This window comes from Pongo abelii, chromosome 4 (genome assembly GCF_028885655.2).
Source record: "Pongo abelii isolate AG06213 chromosome 4, NHGRI_mPonAbe1-v2.0_pri, whole genome shotgun sequence".
NCBI classification, from domain to species: domain Eukaryota; kingdom Metazoa; phylum Chordata; class Mammalia; order Primates; family Hominidae; genus Pongo; species Pongo abelii.
This window is the reverse complement of record NC_071989.2, coordinates 130,401,637-130,418,693: the sequence shown is the minus strand read 5'-3', so window position 1 is coordinate 130,418,693 and position 17,057 is coordinate 130,401,637. Positions and strand designations below refer to the sequence as shown.

General features: G+C 38.3%; 2 protein-coding genes across 10 annotated transcripts in view; one reads left to right on the top strand and one right to left on the bottom strand.

Annotated features, from left to right (window-relative positions):
• The window catches only part of LOC129059515 (uncharacterized), an 18,881-nt gene extending 8,691 nt beyond the window's left edge, over positions 1–10,190 (top strand). Inside the window, exons 4-8 of one of the 7 annotated variants that reach the window (XR_008525470.2) lie at positions 797–911; positions 1,951–2,060; positions 5,131–5,406; positions 5,964–6,088; positions 9,117–10,190. Coding sequence is in view for 5 of the 7 variants with exons in the window: in XM_054555867.2 (XP_054411842.2) it covers positions 797–1,002; positions 1,951–2,060; positions 5,131–5,349 (535 nt within the window). In the remaining 2 variants the exon portion in view is untranslated. Of the gene's footprint in view, positions 1–796; positions 1,037–1,950; positions 4,949–5,130; positions 5,910–5,963; positions 6,089–9,116 lie in introns of those variants that run through there. The other 6 variants (XR_008525468.2, XM_054555871.2, XM_054555869.2 and 3 more) reach the window with 6 other exon arrangements.
• The window catches only part of ZNF474 (zinc finger protein 474), a 24,977-nt gene that overhangs the window by 3,118 nt on the left and 4,802 nt on the right, over positions 1–17,057 (bottom strand). The window contains exon 1 of one of the 3 annotated variants that reach the window (XM_063724235.1): positions 713–932. The exons of the other annotated variants lie outside the window; for them this stretch is intronic. The gene's annotated coding sequence lies outside the window, so the exon portion shown is untranslated. Of the gene's footprint in view, positions 1–712; positions 933–17,057 lie in introns of those variants that run through there. 3 annotated transcript variants of the gene reach the window in all.

The following is a 17,057-nucleotide window of genomic DNA, read 5'->3' as shown; positions in this document are numbered from 1 at the left end:
CAGGTCATATGAAAAGACCCCCTGGGCCCCACAGAAACTTCCACTACGTCAGAGATCCTTAACTTGTTAGTGACATGGGTTTCTTTGACAATTCTGTGAAGCCTCTGCACTTCTCAGAAAAATATTTTTATAAGAAAAAATAAAAATTGTTGCTATCACAGGTGAAATCAGTTTTACTGAAATAATTTGTCAACTGTTTCTAGTTGTGGTATACATTTTAATTGAGGTAAAGTTGTGTCACAGACTTCTTGAGTGTCCATGGACCTGAAATTAAGAACTCTTGCAGAAGAAGTAATTCAAGAATGAATCTTATGAGGATTATCAGGATAGCCCTCAGAGGGACATAAACTTCTTGTGACACATCATGTATTCACTTTTGTTTATTATGGGAATAGGGTATTAATAAAGTGGAGCTATAATTCTCCAGCAAAGAGTACAGCCTAGGCCGGCACCCATCCTGGTGGGATATCTGCAGATCTTTCATGGAAAGATGATACACAGCTGCTGCTTTAGGCTCTTTTTTTTTTTTTTTTAAAAGGGATCATACCTACTTTCTTGTTTTATATATGTATGACTTCCAACTATTTTTAAATATAAAACAAAGGCCCTGGATTCTCCAAGGATCCCCACCAGAAGAAGTGGCAGCTTAGATATCCATTTATGGGAAGAATCCTAAATTTTTATATTGGGAAAAGTTATGAGTAAATTTTACCGTGGGTTTATAATCTGGCTCCCCAAAAGATTATTTCAGAAGCCTCAGGACCTTTTTCATTTCCTTTATCATTTCATTTATCAGGATGATAAACTCTAAAGCATCCATTCTTCACAGAAGAGCAGCCCCTGGTGTGAAGCTGGATCCTGTACATCACGGCAAACACTTCAGTTTGGACAGTGCAAGGCCAGCAGTCCTGGTAATATGGAAACCCCGGGTCCTGGATTTGATAAAGAACAAGAAGAGCTGTGATATCTGTGCCCAGCTCCTGTACTTTGGTGCCAACAAAGGTCTGAATCCTTGCCTTCAAGAGTGTCAAATCAGGTCTGGCACGGAGAAGGAAGTTATTCTTCATTTTGACAGATCCTAAGACAGTAATGTCAACAGATGTGGGAAAAGTATGTGTTGGCCCCAGAGTGGCCAGCACAGAAAATAAAACAGAGAAATTTATCACTTGATCAGTACCATCTAAAAGAGAAAGTAGATCTATGGAACACAGGAATAGGGTAAAATTATTTCATTAGGTTTTAAATCCAGCCCATGGGTTATTTCCACAAACTACTCTGCTTCATTGGCTCTGTTCACAGAGAAATTTTAGTTTATCATTTTCCTTGGTACTAGGAAATTGCAGACACTAATATGACTTAAGAAGACAGATTAGAAAAATAAATGCAATCAAATAAGCCTCCTTCCCCTAAATTTTCTCTCTCTCTGCCTCTCTTTTTCTCTCTCTGTCTCTCTTTCTCCCTCTCATACACACACACACACACACACACACACACACAGAGTCAATTCTGTTCCCAGCAGATTAGAATACTGAGAAATCCCCATGACTTTCCCCAGCAACCCCTCCATCTCCCTTTTGATAAGGTGAGAGAGGTAATATTTACTGAATGCCAATTATGTATCAGATAGGGCACAGATTTTTTTGTAAACCTAATTTTAGTTAATTCTCAAATGATTATGAAGCAGATATTATTATTTCAATTTTATAAGTAAAGAAACTGACTCAGAAAAGACAAGTAATTTGCCCAAGACTGTCAGTTTCTAAATGACAGAACTGTGAATCAATTCCAGCTCTCTTTGGCTCCAATACGTGGCTCTTTCCATTATTCATTCTGCCTAAATTCCTCCAGCAGAGCTTCTTCCCTTTAGTTTTTATCCCTGTTTTAATGTACTATCCATATGCCTCAGGGGAAGGTAACTAAGCTCTCACCAGCTGTTATGCTTCCTTTTAGGAGAAAGAAGAGGCAAGAAGGAGGAGTGCAGACAAGGTACAGAGGAGAAGCCTCTGAGAGGGACAAAGCAGAAGAGAGAGACTGGGGCTACGGAACACAATGTTTTCAATGTTAAGTGACCGGGGACTTTTTTTCTTCAACTTTCATTATAGGTTTGGGGGTACATTTGCAGGTTTGGTATATGGGCATATTGTGTAATGCTGAGGTTTGGAGTACACATGAATCTGTCTCCCAGGTAGTAAGCATAGTACCTAATAGGTAGTTTTTCAGCCCTTCCTCCGCTTGCATTCACTATCTGTTGTTCTCATCTTTATACCCACATGTACTTGACATTTAGCTCCCACTTATAAGTGAGAACATGTGGTATTTGGTTTTCTGTTTCTGCATGAAGAATCACTTTTGCCAGGCTGGGTGCAGTGGCTCATGCCTGTAATCCCAGCACTTTGGGAGGCCGAGGTGGGCGGATCACCTGAGGTCGGGAGTTTGAGACCAGCCTGACCAGCATGGTGAAACCCCGTCTCTACTAGAAATACAAAAATTAGCTGGGTATGGTGGCTGTAATCCTAGCTACTCGGGAGGCTGAGACAGGAGAATCGCTTGAACCCGGGAGGCAGAGTTTGCAGAGAGCCAAGATCGCGCCACTGCACTCCAGCCTAGCTGACAAGAGTGAAACTCCATCTCAAAAAAAAAAAAAAAAAGAAAAAAAAGAATCACTTTTGCCATATACAGTTGTTTTCTACATGTAGTTTTTCCTGAGTGATGTGCAGTACAGATTCTTTTCTTAATTTCACCAATATCTTCAGAAAAATCTACATAACCAGCAGAGGTAGGGACCAGTTGGGGGAATGGGGCAGACCACCAATGAATGATGTGTTTTGTCTGTCTTGATCATGGGCACAGGGTAAAAGTGAAGGCTTCCCCAAGAGACCAGGTAGTGCTCAGTTTGAAGCCACGTCACCATTTTGATTAGGGATAGATCTTACCGCACACAAACATTTGTGCCCTGCAAATATTTTCTATGCAGCAAACACGATGAAACATCACAAAACGTCCATTTGAATCTTCAACTTTTCTTTTTCTACCATCCCTTTCCTTCTCCAATGTTCTCCTGAAATTTTTCCCTTATTGTGACTAAAGGTATCAAAATATGAAAGATGAGGTAGCTGGAAGCCAGTGAAATTTTTGGGAACGGAGGTGTCTTATGGAGAAATGCATAATGTTTCCGCCAGTGACTGTGCAAAGGCAACATGCCATGGCACAGCAGTGTTGGTTGCTCTCCCTTTATAAGTTAGCTCTAAAAGCAAAAGTGCTGGAAAATACTAAATGCATATATTTAAATCACCTAAGAAATTGGCCTGTCACCCAAAACGTCATAAAGCAATGTTGCTAGTTTATAAAAAGAACCACTTTGCAAAGCCAGACAGTTTTACCTCAAGCATCTCTGGAGAAATGTTCACTCAGTTGGCCTGAATTATTCGTTTTGACCATATCTGCACATAGGACATTTACAGAATGTCCTGGAAGGCATCACTTTTTATCAACATGATGCCATTTTTCCATTCTCTTCAGGGTTCATGGGAAGGGAGAGACAAACACACAAAGATGAATGTAATAACTGTGGAAATCCAAAAACCATCTTGGCATTAGAAGGTGTCTCTCTAAAAGAGAGGGAACAGAACACAATGAAAAGTGTGATCATATCTTTTAAAAAATAATCTAGTCCTTTGAGGATGAGTTCATGTCCTTTGCAGGGACATGGATAAAGCTGGAAACCATCATTCTGAGCAAACTATCACAAGGACAGAAAACCAAACACTGCATGTTCACACTCTAAGTGGGAACTGAACAATGAGAACACTTGGGCACAGCATGGGGAACATCACACATGGGGGCCTGTTGTGGGGTGGGGGGATGGGGGAGAGATAGCATTAGGAGAAATACCTAATGTAAATGACGATTTAATGGGTGCAGCAAACCAACATGGCACATGTATACCTATGTATCGAAACTGCACGTTGTGCACATTTACCCTAGAACTTAAAGTATATAAAAAAACTAGTCCTTTGAAACAAAAGAAATATAGTTGATACATGATATGACCCCTTCTCTATTAGTATTGAATTCAAATTCTTTAAATGAACAAAAACATAAATAAGAAAGATGGAGTTGGGGCTGATGGTGGCTCTGATCAAGATTCTAAAATAGAGGAGGTTCATCTTCAATGTTCTTCACCCACCCCATTCAGCAGCCTCCACTCCCTAGCCTAGTGTTCTTGTATGCTCACCAGTCTGTCTTACCTATGAAATCTTGCTTTCCAAAAGGAACTGATGGACTCATTCACACCAAGGCTTATAATTGATGAGATAATGTCCCTTCTAATGTCTGGCAGAGACAGTTAGTTCCTTACCAATAGCCATTCCATTCAACTCCCTCAATCAATAGAGCCCCAATTTTCAGCTGGGCACATCTACAAGCTCCTTTGTCGTTAGTGAAAATATTGTGTGGAACTTGTAAGAACAATTCTTGAAAAGGAAGAAGAGAACAATTGCTTCTCTTCCTTTCCTTCTTACTGATGCTTAGAAGATGGATGTGATGACTGGTGCTTTAGCAGCCAATTGAGAACAGATTTCATTTATGTAACCCTTGATATGACAGAGCAGAGACCTGGATGGACTTGGGTCCCTGGTAATACCGGAACCATCATAGAAGCCCTGGAGTGCCTTCCTTGGACTTTATTTACATAAGAAAAGTAAATTTTTATTTTTATTTTAGCCATTTTTAAGAGTCTGTTATTCACATGGAAACCTAATACTAATTGAGAGATATCTGTATTTTAATACTGGTGATTAGCACAATTCATCCTAATAATGTTATTTCAAATTTCAGATTTTTTTTGATGAAGGAATTTTTTTTGAGGGAGTAGAGGTTTGGGTGCAAAATTGACTTATTAAATATACACTTCTTAAAAATCAGAAATTAAAAAAATTGATACTATAAATACTGGGTCAATGGTTCTTATGAAATTGATCACAACACTTCCTTTTTTAGAGATTCTTTTAAGAAAAAAAATTTAATGACTATTTTTTTTCCACACGCTTATTAAAGAGCTAGCAGATAGCAATATTGTGCCAGTTATTAACTTATTGTCTCTATACTCCCAACCTTCTTTTCTATATTTAGCTTTATGATACGGGTACAGGGACTCTGCACATCCCATTTCTGCTTTGCAAGCTGGCTCTGTGTTATGCTCTGCCAACAGGAATAATGGAAGGAGAATGCAAGAATTGGGGAGCAAGAGGGCATTTAACCCTTTTAAAGGCTTCCTGTGTGCATGTGGTCACTGTGAGCATTATTCCAGCAACACTCCTCTACTCCAGCAGCAGCAGTTCTTTTCAGTAGCAGCAGCTGAATCCAACCAAATTTGTAAAACCAGACGAACTGACCCTTCCCCAACAGGTGCAATCACCAGCTAGTCTGTGCCTCCTCCTTGGAGATCTGATTTTCAACTCCATAGGGTGCCTCTTCTAAGTTTCTAAATTTTAATAATTCAAACGGATGTAACAACCCTCAAAATATAAGTAATAATAATCTGTGATATTCAAGCTACATATTACTTAAATATTGCAATAAATATAAATGCAAATTAATTCTTTCATAGAATCTCACAAAATAAGATGCTTATCTGAACATTTAATCCTCAACTCATTCAGACCACTGAAAATGCGTTTTTGTTATTTTTACACTATCGAAGTGCTTTAAGAGCTAGAATGTATTGTTCTTCCATTTTCCAGTAGCTGAACAAATTCATAAGGGAAGCCTACTGTTCTAAGCATGCTTGTACTTTGCTAAATTTCATGTGACACTCTTCACCTGCTGACCCCCCAGCCACAAGGCCACCACTGCCACAGAGGGAGCCACAGCAAAGTGATCCTACTCATAGACCAAAAATGACCAGGAGTGTTGAGGGCAGCTTGTCTGGCTCATTCTCACTGGTTCTGCATACTCTCTTCTAGGCAGCGTCTGGTCCCATGGCATCTGCAGACCTCAGCCAATCTGATGTGGGTGGGAAAGGCCATGTGAGAGCAGCTGGGACCTAGGGGCAGTATGGTTTAAGAAATATAGGAGCAGCATTTGAAAGGTAAAAAGTGGAAACATCTTCATAAAAGCCACTTAGCCTGAGGCATGGCTTTGAGAAAATATTGGCATTTCTAGACTGATTATAAATAACTGATGAAAAATTCCTTTTCTTTGTCTCCCCTTCACTATGAATAATTTTAGGCCAAGAAATAAGTTATTTCACTTTCATTCAATCTAATTGTCAGGTATGAACATAATAGTCTATGGTGTTAGAAAAGCTATGAAAAAAGTGGGAGAAATGCACTCTTTGTGCTTCTAACTAGAGCCCTCTGCAAAAGGCATTTTATGTTGTTAAGGCTTATAATATCACCCTGTGAAAACAGTTGTTAGATCAAGCCTGTAATTTTCACTCTATATTGAGTAGCCAAATCACAGAGTACCCAAGAGTCATGAATGCCACACAGGTATGATCATATAATTGTAATATTGACATTTGCAGTGGTGGAGCACTGGTTATACAAACTGTCAGTATAATCACATTAGAGGCCTATAATATATAGAAATTCAAAGGATAGCCCAAAAAAGAAAAAAGTGGAAGAGTCGAATAACAAGTCTTCAAAGGAATTTCACATGCCATATTTTATCACATTTAGGATAATTTTATTCCAACAGGATAGCTCTATACCAATATGTCTTTTTCAAGATTGTTTAAGCATTGGCTGATAGGCACATCTGGTCCATAGCTATGTTCCTTTTAGCCTGCAGAAAGTCAAAACTGCTTGACTTAGTTCCTATTATTTTAAAATTGGGAGATGTCATATAAAATAAGGATTTTTGGTTTCTCTTGAAAAGTGGAAGAGCTGGCAGAACAGAGCCCATATTCCTGTGTGGCAACATCTAACATAAGCTGATGCTGAGTAACAGCTGTGCCTGTAGCTCAGAGAGCCAGCCTTTACTCTTCCAATGCTTCTCACTAGCTGGATTCACTAATTTATAGTTCATGCTTCTTGCTTGAAAGTGTCCTGTGGGGACCTTTTTCTTCTTAATTAAATATTGAAAATCACTTCAAGGAACTGAGAATCCAACTGAAGTCTTCTAGGATATAATTGTTATAAATTCAACATATTTATTAGTAAATATTTAGAATATTTAGGAAGGAATCTTCCTAATGAAAGTAGGTTAGGGCTGAAATGCTTCTGTCTAGGAGGGAGGGTAAAATCCAAGAAGAAAAGACAGAATCGGTGACCTAAGAAGGAATTTTCATAAGTTATCAAAGGGTTATAGAAGATGATATATACATAACTTTAGAGAAAAAAATAAAGCAGCCAGTGTTTAGAACAACTACAGGTGGGATTATAGAAGAAATAAAAAGAAAAAAAGGAAAACACAAACAGACAAAATTGTGTTTTGTGGATCTTCTAAACTTTTTGGAGGCATTCCCATAATTATTTATTGATCGGTTGATATCATAAGAACTACTCTTCTATTTAAGCCAATGGACCTTTCTTCACCATTAAATGACTCCCCAGATGAGGACTGTTAGATTATTAAAGAAATAATCAGCCAATTAAAAGAACCATAAATAAGCTATTAGCAATATAGACCATAGTTGGATTGTAAAGATTTGCTCTGGAAATACTTTATAAGAGAATTATGCTTCCTCTTGGGGATTACAGGATTTGGTACACTTTTTCTTTCTGCCAAGCTGTCCATTTTGTCAAGAAATACCTATAAATTAGTTTGAACTGCAAATGTATAAGAACAGTATAGTAGCCCCTTCTCAACCTAGAATGAGATCTATAGCCATCAAGTGTCTAAAATTGATATATTATGGTTTTTAAACATTGGATGGAAAAACCCACAGATAACCATATTTCAGTATCTACATTTTAAAAGAATTGCAAATAGATGCATATGTTTGCCAGCCCCCATTATGTGATATGCTTGCACAGAGTTCCCACTGTCTTTATACTCTTGATTTAGTTGAACTCGGTACGACACTTTTGGCACAGACTTCTGAGCCACGCTGTGTTAGTATCAGAAGTGTGGTCACTTCTGTGTGTCCAGGTGGAAACAAACACAATGAAGAATACAGTTGTGCATGAACGGAGCTGCTAGGCCAGGATAAATTGGCATAAGAGAGATGGGCTCACTGAATCCGGGAGGAATCTTTCTAACACATCACTCACTTACCTTACAGCAGTTTCAAAGTTGTGCCTTATTTCTGTCCACCTCCAGGAGGTCAGTGCCTCCTGGAGCCTGGCTAACACTTACACTGATTATCAATACCATTCATTACAGACATCAACACCCTTTGTTAATAATGCGCTCTCCACCCAAAGCTGTTTCTGAGGAAAATGCCTGGGAAGGAAGTCAAAAACAGCAGAGTCCATAAGGCAGCCTGGGCCTCTGCTGTGTGCATGAATGAATGTGCCTCTATTTTCTGATATGCTCGCCATGACGTTCCTGGCGGTAACTCTGGAGACCTGGTAGTTTGTATGTGCCCACAAACTGAAGGCTGTTTCTGAATATGGGCTTTTTGTTGCTGTTCTCCCCACATCTCTCATCCTTCTATGTGAATAAGTCATTAAAATACGATTGTCATACTATTTGACATCGCTGAATCATGGCAACAAGGCTCTCTTTCATGGGCCGCATAGTTAGAGCTCACTGATGATTCAGAATCCTCAGCCCTGCAAATTCTCATTTCCCAGGAAAGCTTATACAAGATATCCACTGCTGGAGAAAACCACCAGAATGAGTCTCCTGGTGTCTAGGGGAAACTTGTTCATTCTTTGTGTCCCCAGACCCAAACAAACATGCAATGTGGTGATGGTTCATTTAAAAACCTCTTCAGCTTCTAGTTTAAATTTTTTTGTGGTTCAACATTTATAGAAAGCCTCCTTCCACTCCATGACCAATAACTCTCAACTGCCTTGTTCTGTTTGCCTTTAGTAAACACAAAGATCACGTGTATATTTTAAGTCACACTTAAGATTGGAAATATTAGGATACTGGATGGGAAGAGTTTAATTTAAAATCAACTTTGTGGTTGCTGATGTGTCCTATCTTTCTTGTGTTTTCAACAGGGTCTTTTTTCCCACCTTCTGTGTTCTATTTCACTTTGTTTCATTATTTCCACTATCTATCTGAGCTTTAAGTTTAGGACAACCCAACAACAATACCCAATAAGGACAAGATGCCATTAGAAAGACAGTGAAGAATATAGCACCCCATGATTGACACCACTGCTAATGTCCTCTGGATTTTCCATTTGGCTGGAGAGATAAGGCAATGCCAACAATTCCAGCTCACTACTAGAAAAATGTGGCTTATATTTTAATTTCATTATATTCTGGAGAAAGCAGCACTAGAAGTGACGGGCCCAGTCTAATCACATGAGTCGTCAAATGTGGAGAACTTCTTCCCCAGTCAGTGAGAGAGAGACAGCAGCAGAAAAAATTTCAAGTGTGAAAGGGCCTCAATTAGCTGTTCCAAAGAAGGGGTCTAAGAGCCAAAAAAATGCAGGCACCTTTTGAAGCCAGGAAGACCAAGGAAACAGATTCTCTCCTACTGCCCCCAAAAGAAAGATGATCGTGCTGTGAGCCGGGTGTAGAGGTTCATGCCTGTAATCCCAGCACTTTGGGAGGCCAAGGCAGGAAGATCACTTGAGGTCAGGAGTTCAAGACTAGCCTGGCCAACATGGTGAAACCTCATCTCTACAAAAAATTAGCCAGGGCCGGGTGCAGTGGCTCACGCCTGTAATCCCAGCACTTTGGGAAGCTGAGGTGGATGGCTCATGAGGTCAAGAGATCAAGAACATCCTGAGCAACATGGCAAAACCCCGTCTCTACTAAAGATACAAAAATTAGCCAGGTATGGTGGCACACGCCTGTAGTCCCAGCTACTTGGGAGGCTGAGGCAGGAGAATCGCTTGAACCTGGGAGGCAGAGGTTGCAGTGAGTCGAAATTGCACCACTGCGCTCCAGCCTGGCAACAGAGGGAGACTCCATCTCAAAAAAAAAAAAAAAAAAAAAAAAAAAATTAGCCAGAGGTAATCCCAGCCACTTGGGTGCCTGAAGCATGAGAATAGCTTGAACCTGAGAGTTGGAGGCTGTTGTGAGGTGAGATCGCACCACAGCACTCCAGCCTGAGCAACAGACTGTTTCAAAAAATAAAATAAAATAAAAAATAAAACAAAAGCTGAAAACACATTTCCATTTTGTGGTGTCATTTCCTATATGGAATCCTAACCTAAAATGGATCCCCCATCCTGCTGTGCCATGACACTTCTGTATAACCCCGTTAAATGTCCCCTTGGCATCGGTAGCTCATGGGCATTGCTGTTTATCCAGCTCATACCCATTCTGTATGCTCTACATAAACATGAGCAATGCGAGGATAAAATTTGGAATATACTGTAAAATAGCACAAGAACATTGGAGATGCTGCCTGTGGTGCCCAGAAAGAAGTAGATTTCATTTTAATACAGGAGTGAGACTGAATATTTTGTCTATAATTGAGCCAGAATTAGAAATTCTCCACAGGTAGAAGAGTGTCAAACAAAGACAAATGGTAGCATTAACATGATGTAGCTGTCCCAAAGATGGGGGTCCCTTACTCTTTTCCTGCCTGTATGCTCCCTCATGAAGAAAGACATACATGGTAGTTTGGATTTAATTGCAGTTTATAGTTCCCTAGGTGTATTTCACTTTGTTTTGTTTTATCATACTATGATCTTTTAAAATATATCTTGCCACTCAGATGTTAAGAATTAATGTTAATTTTTTAGGTTTGATGACATTATAATTGTATTTTTTATTGTAATTTTTACTGAGATAATTGTAGATTCACATGTGGTTGAAAGAAGTAATACAGAGATCCCTTGTACACTTGCCCAGTTCCCTCAATGGTAACATTTTGCTGAACTATAGTGTAGATATTATACTATAATAATACCTCAACCAAGATGTTGATGTTGATACAATCTACTGAGCTCACTCAGAATCCTCAGTTTTATTTGTACTCGTGTGTGTATTAAGCTCTATATAATTTTATCAACTGTTTAATAAGTATCCACTACTGCTGTTTTTAATAAGAATTTATCACACTGGTAGCATCCGAATTTTGGTTGGAATTAAATTTCAACATGAATTTTGGAAGGGACAAAACATTCTACAATAACACCTAGGGTTTCCAATTCCAGGGTCTAGAAGAGCTCTTCACCTGTGAGGGTTTTCCGTGATGGTTTGTGGTTAGCCCAGCTTCTAGGCAAACTTTTCAGAGAATTCCATTGGCCTGCGTTCATGGGACACCAATAATAGGCATCATGAACATCCTCTTTTTTCACTCTTGTCCTTTACCTTTCCTGTCCACTGTGCTTATAAGTCCTCTCTGTGAAGACCACTCCATTAAATGCAAATATGGCAAATAACTCCTAAGCTGCCTTAAAAGGTTTTTTCTTCTCTATCTTGAGAAATAACAAGTTTACTCTGGATCCCAGGGTGGGAACGTACAGATGTGATGTCATGTCCTTATTTCCTTTCAACAGGCATTAACAATTTCTTAATATTTCACTTTTATTGAGTCACTACTCTTTCTTTCCAATTTAAGTGTTATAAGTTGATTTTCATCTACTTGTTCACATCATCATGTTCCTTGTTTTCTAGTTTTTCAAATACCAGGATCTTACAGTACCATAATTATATGGAAAAAATACACAGAATAGGCTGAACTACCTGAAGATGTTATGAAATCAATATTTGAAAATTCTTACATTTAGGATTTGTCCTGTAAATATCATGAAATAACGACAATTTTTTAGGTAACAAATCTTGATCCTTTTTAGTTGACTGTAAAATTCCAGTTACAAAATTGACAATAAAATTAATTTGGTTACATGAAAGATAATTACATTTTTAGGGAATGATAATGAAGCCTGTTTCATATAGGCAAGGAATGGGTAGTGTTAATTTAAGTAATTTTAGCTAAAATAGCATTCCTGTGCTACTTCTGGGACTCTCTGTTGAAAACTTTATTTAGAAACTGCTTAACACACATAAATGCCCCAATAGTTCAAATAATTAAACTCTGTTTGACATGGTATTTTACACTGGAAACAGGTTAACTGAAGGGGAAAATGTGGTTTTAATTTTTGTTGATTGAAATGTCATATGTTTCATATATAAGATGGTTCACTTGGAACTGAACAGATAAAGCAATCCAAGATTTATCTGATTTTAATGTTTCACAATCATTTAGTACTTTTGAGTGGAAATGCCATGAACTGATTCAAGGAATGTAAATATTAACTTTTATTACACATTTGTGATTTTAAAATGAACCAAAATGGAAAAAGTCTTTCACAAAATAATTATATATTTTTCTATTCTTTCAATGGATATGTATACTTGATTGTCAAGAAAACAGAATTTTATCAGTTATATTTATTATAACCTCACTGAGGACTCTGCTTCCAATTGTTCAGACACATGAATACACATACACATACACACACAGACATACACACATACATCACAGACCTTATACATTCCTCTCCATATTTCTTCCGGGTCAAGGGGATGTATTGATAATCAATGTTATAATCTTCATTTAGTAATTAATCCATGCCACAATGCTAGTCCATCTGACACTTATTTGGTGATGATATGCTGGATTGTAACTAGGTCATATGGTACTAATAAGGACAATTGTTGGCTGAGGGTCTAACTGAAACTCGAGATTTGAGTCTTTGCCCAATTGCCTTTTTCTTCTATTTCCAGTCCTCACTACTCTTCATTTTGTTCTTTGTTCATTTCACAATAATTTCACTAAAATAACCTTTTGAACATATCTTTGAACTTGGGAGAAGTCACATTGGTGGTGAGGCCAGGCTGAGAAGATCATGAGGATGTTTGCCTTTGCCTCAGCTCTTCAAGTAGATTCCTCCTCTTATTGTGGGTTTGCATGTGAAATGCAAGGTAAGGAATTAGACAGCGAGGGAAAAGGGAAAAAGCACTAACAGACACTCTATTAACAATATTTAGCATGTTTTTGTTTCCTATGTGATTGCCCATTAATAATTTGGCTGAAAAAAACATCTTATCCTAAACTATCATCTTCTTATATTTTCCTTCTGCTCCCCTTCTCATCTTAGTATTTTCTGCCTTTGCATTTTAATATATCTCCTTTCCCATGTTTTTTTACTCCTGTCTTCATTCTACCTATTTGATATTGGATAACCTCTTGTGATGTTACATCAATTTATGTAGAAGCATTTCCACATCTAGCATTGAAGTGGTTGGTTATTCCTTTTGGCTGTTTTGCCTGCACTCATAAATCTAATGCCAGGCAGGTGAACGGGTGCGCCTCGCATCTGTGGGCTGTTTCAACCACGTAGGTGAAGAGGCACTTTCACTCTCAACCCCCATCTATCCTTTTCAGAGCAGTCACATTTAACTCCTTAAGCTACAATCACAACTTAAACCTCTGCTGACTGACTGCTCCATGGTTGTCCCACTACTCTCAAAATAAAATCCAACCTCTTGACCTTGAATGCCCTCTGTAACCTGGTACCTCCCTCAGTCTCTGCCTGTCTCCTTTTGCTCTCCCCTTTCTGCACCATGCTCCATCCATGTTCACCTCTCAGTTCCTCAGGCAAGTCAAACTGTCTCTTACTTTGGGAGAGACTCAGGGAGGGACTGGGAAGAGGCTTTGCATATGCTCTTGCCATTGCCTAGAATCTTCCTCCAGTTCTTTGCTTGGCTTTCTTATTTTATCCTTCAGGTCTCTATTTATTGTCAACTCAGGCCTTTCCTAACTACTCTTTTTTTTTTTTTTTTTGAGACAGAGTCTAACTCTGTTGCCCAGGCTGAAGTGCAGTGGCATAATCTCGGCTCACTGTAACCTCTGTCTCCAGGTTCAAGCAATTCTCCTGCCTCAGCCTCCCAAGTAGCTGGGATTGCAGGCACCTGCCACCACACCTGGCTAATTTTTGTATTTTTAGTAGAGACGGGGTTTCACCATGTTGGCCAGGCTGGCCTTGAACTCTTGACTACTCTTTTTCAAATAATTTCTCTCCCTCTGTCCCAAACACACACACTTACACACCCACCTGCACCCATACACATGCACATACACATGCCCATTCACGTTCATTCATGGAACTGATGTCACCATCACCATCCATCATAGTTATGTTCAGTGATGCCACTGTTTATCATCTTTACAGCACTCAGCACCTATGTTTTTGTTCTGTTTGTTTGCATGTGTAATATTTATCTCTTTAAATTGCATGTGAACTTCAAGACAATAGAGACTTACTTGCTCTCTACATAGTTATATCCCCAGCACCTAGCCCAGTGCCAGGCACATTGTAGGTCATAACAAAATAAATTTAATGTTGACTGAGCTGAGTGAGATTAGCTTGATTTTATATTAAATTTTTAAACAAAACTGAAGTTCATTATTTATATGAGGAATAAAAAACATAAAGGGGATTTTGGAAAAGAAGCGTTATCAGACAGCTTTGTAATATTTTCTCAAGTCTTACACATATGTGATCATTTAACTCTTGTTCATTTTTATAATGCTATCTCAAGGAATTAGCATTATGATAATATTATAGCTTTAAAAGCATAACTATACTGAATCCAAGATAAATGAGAATCTCTCCAAGGACCATGAACTAGACCAAGCACTATACGTCATGTTAAAGATTATCAAGTAGTGAGCAACCAGAATAGATGGGCTGCTGCTCCCTAGAGAATGGACCTAGACAGGCACACCAAAGGTAGCCATGTGAGCAGCTAGTCACTTGTGCTGGGGGCACTGCCTAACTAGGTAGAAAGCTGAAGGAGAATCACAAGAGTTTGGCTTCCCTGAGCTAAATTTATTCATACATTGTTTTTCTTGACCACATATGTTCTGAGTGCTAATGACTTTCAAAATTTAATTTCCCTTGGAAGTCAGATCTCTTCTTTTTAAAATTTTTAATTATTATGAATACATAATAATTGTACATATTTATGGGATAGGTATGATATTTTGATGTAAGCATACAACATGTAATAATCAAATCAGGGTAATTGGGATATCTACCTCCTCAACATTTATCATTATTTTGTGTTGGGAACATCACAATTCTACCATTTTCATTATTTTGAAATATTTACAATAGCTTATTGTTAACTATAGTTGCCCTATTATGTTCCTGAACATTACGTCTTATTCCCTCTAACTGTATTTTTGTGCTCATTAACCAACCCCTATTTATCCATTTCCCATTACCCTTCCCAGCTCTGGCAACCAACATTCTACTCTCTACCTCAATGAGATCACATTTTTTTTTTTTTTTTTTTTTTAGCTCTCACATTTGAGTGAGAACATGTTCTACTGTCTTTCTGTACTTAGCTTATTTCACTTAACATAATGTCCTCTAGTTCCATCCATGTTGTTGTAAATGACAGGATTTTACTCTTTTTATGGCTGAATAATATTCCATTGTGTATATGTGCCACATTTTCTTTATCCATTGATCCACTGATGGACACTTATCTTGACTCCATACCTTGGCTCTTGTGGATATTGCTGCAATAAACATGGGAGTGCAGATATCTCTTTGGCATACTGATTTCAACTTTTTTTGTCTATATACCCAGCAATTAGTTTGCTGGATCATATTGTAGTTCTACTTTTAGTTTTGTGAGGAACTTCCATACTGTTCATAGTGGCTGTACTAATTTACATTCCTACCAACAGTGTACAGTGTACAGTGTGCCCTTTCTCCACATCCTCGCCAGCAATCAATATTGCCTGTCTTTCTGATAAAATCCAATTTACCTGAGATGAGATGATATCTTGCTTTAGTTTTGATTTGCATTTCTTTGATGATTAGTGATGTTGAACATTTTTTGACTGTTTGTGTGACTTCTTTTGAAATATGTATATAGACCTTTCACCCATTTTTAATTTTTTTCTAATTAAAAATTTTTTTTGAGATGAAGTCTTGATACGTTGCCCAGGCTGGTCTCTAACTTAGGGCCTCAAGTGATCCTCCCACCTCAGCCTCCTGAGTAGCTGGGATTATAGGTGCATGGCACCAAGCCTGGCTTTTTGCCCATTTTAAAAATGTATAATTTGGTTTTTCACTATTGAGTTGTTTGGGCTCCTTATATTGTCTGATAATCAATCCCTTGTCAGACGGGTAGTTTGCAAATATTTTCTCCAATTTGTGGGTTGTCTCTTCACTTTGTTGATTGTTTCCTTTGCTCAGTAGAAGCTTTTTAGCTGGCTGTGATCCCATTTGTCCATTTTTGTTTTGGTTGCCTGTGCTTTTGAGATCTTACTCAATAAGTCATTGACCAGACCAATGTATTAGAGTGTTTTCCCAGTGTTTTCTTCTAGAAGTTTTATAGTTTTATGTCTTAGATTTGCTTTAGTCCTTTTTGATTTGATTTTTTTCTATGGCGAGAGATAAGGGTTTCGTTTCATTCTTCTGCATATAATTATCTAGTCATCTCCCTTCTAAAGAGAACCCCCAAGTACCAGGCACTCAAGAAGAACATTTTCAAGGCCACAGGTCTTTCAATATCAATGTATGATTTTTGGAAAGTGTCTCATCAGAACTCCTTGAACATTAGAAGGGCTGACAAACTATGGCCTACAGGATAAATCTGGCCATTGTTCAGCTCTTTTGTAAATAAAGTTTTATTGAAACACAGCCATGTTTATTCATTTATGTTTGTCGTTGACTGCTTTTGCCCTACCATGGCAGAGTGTATGGCTTACGAGCCCTTAACTATTTACCATTTGGGCAAAGACAAGAAAATTTTCTAACCCTTCCATTACACCATTTAAATTAGATTTCATTTTAACATTAAGACATCAAGTTATTAATCAATGTGAACTTACAGCACACAATACAACCAGAATCCTACTAAGTGCTGTCTGCACAGAACTCCATAAGGTTCCTGTTAGAGTCTCCTCTCAAACAAATGCTTGGCTGCATTGCACCTTGGGGGACCTTCTAT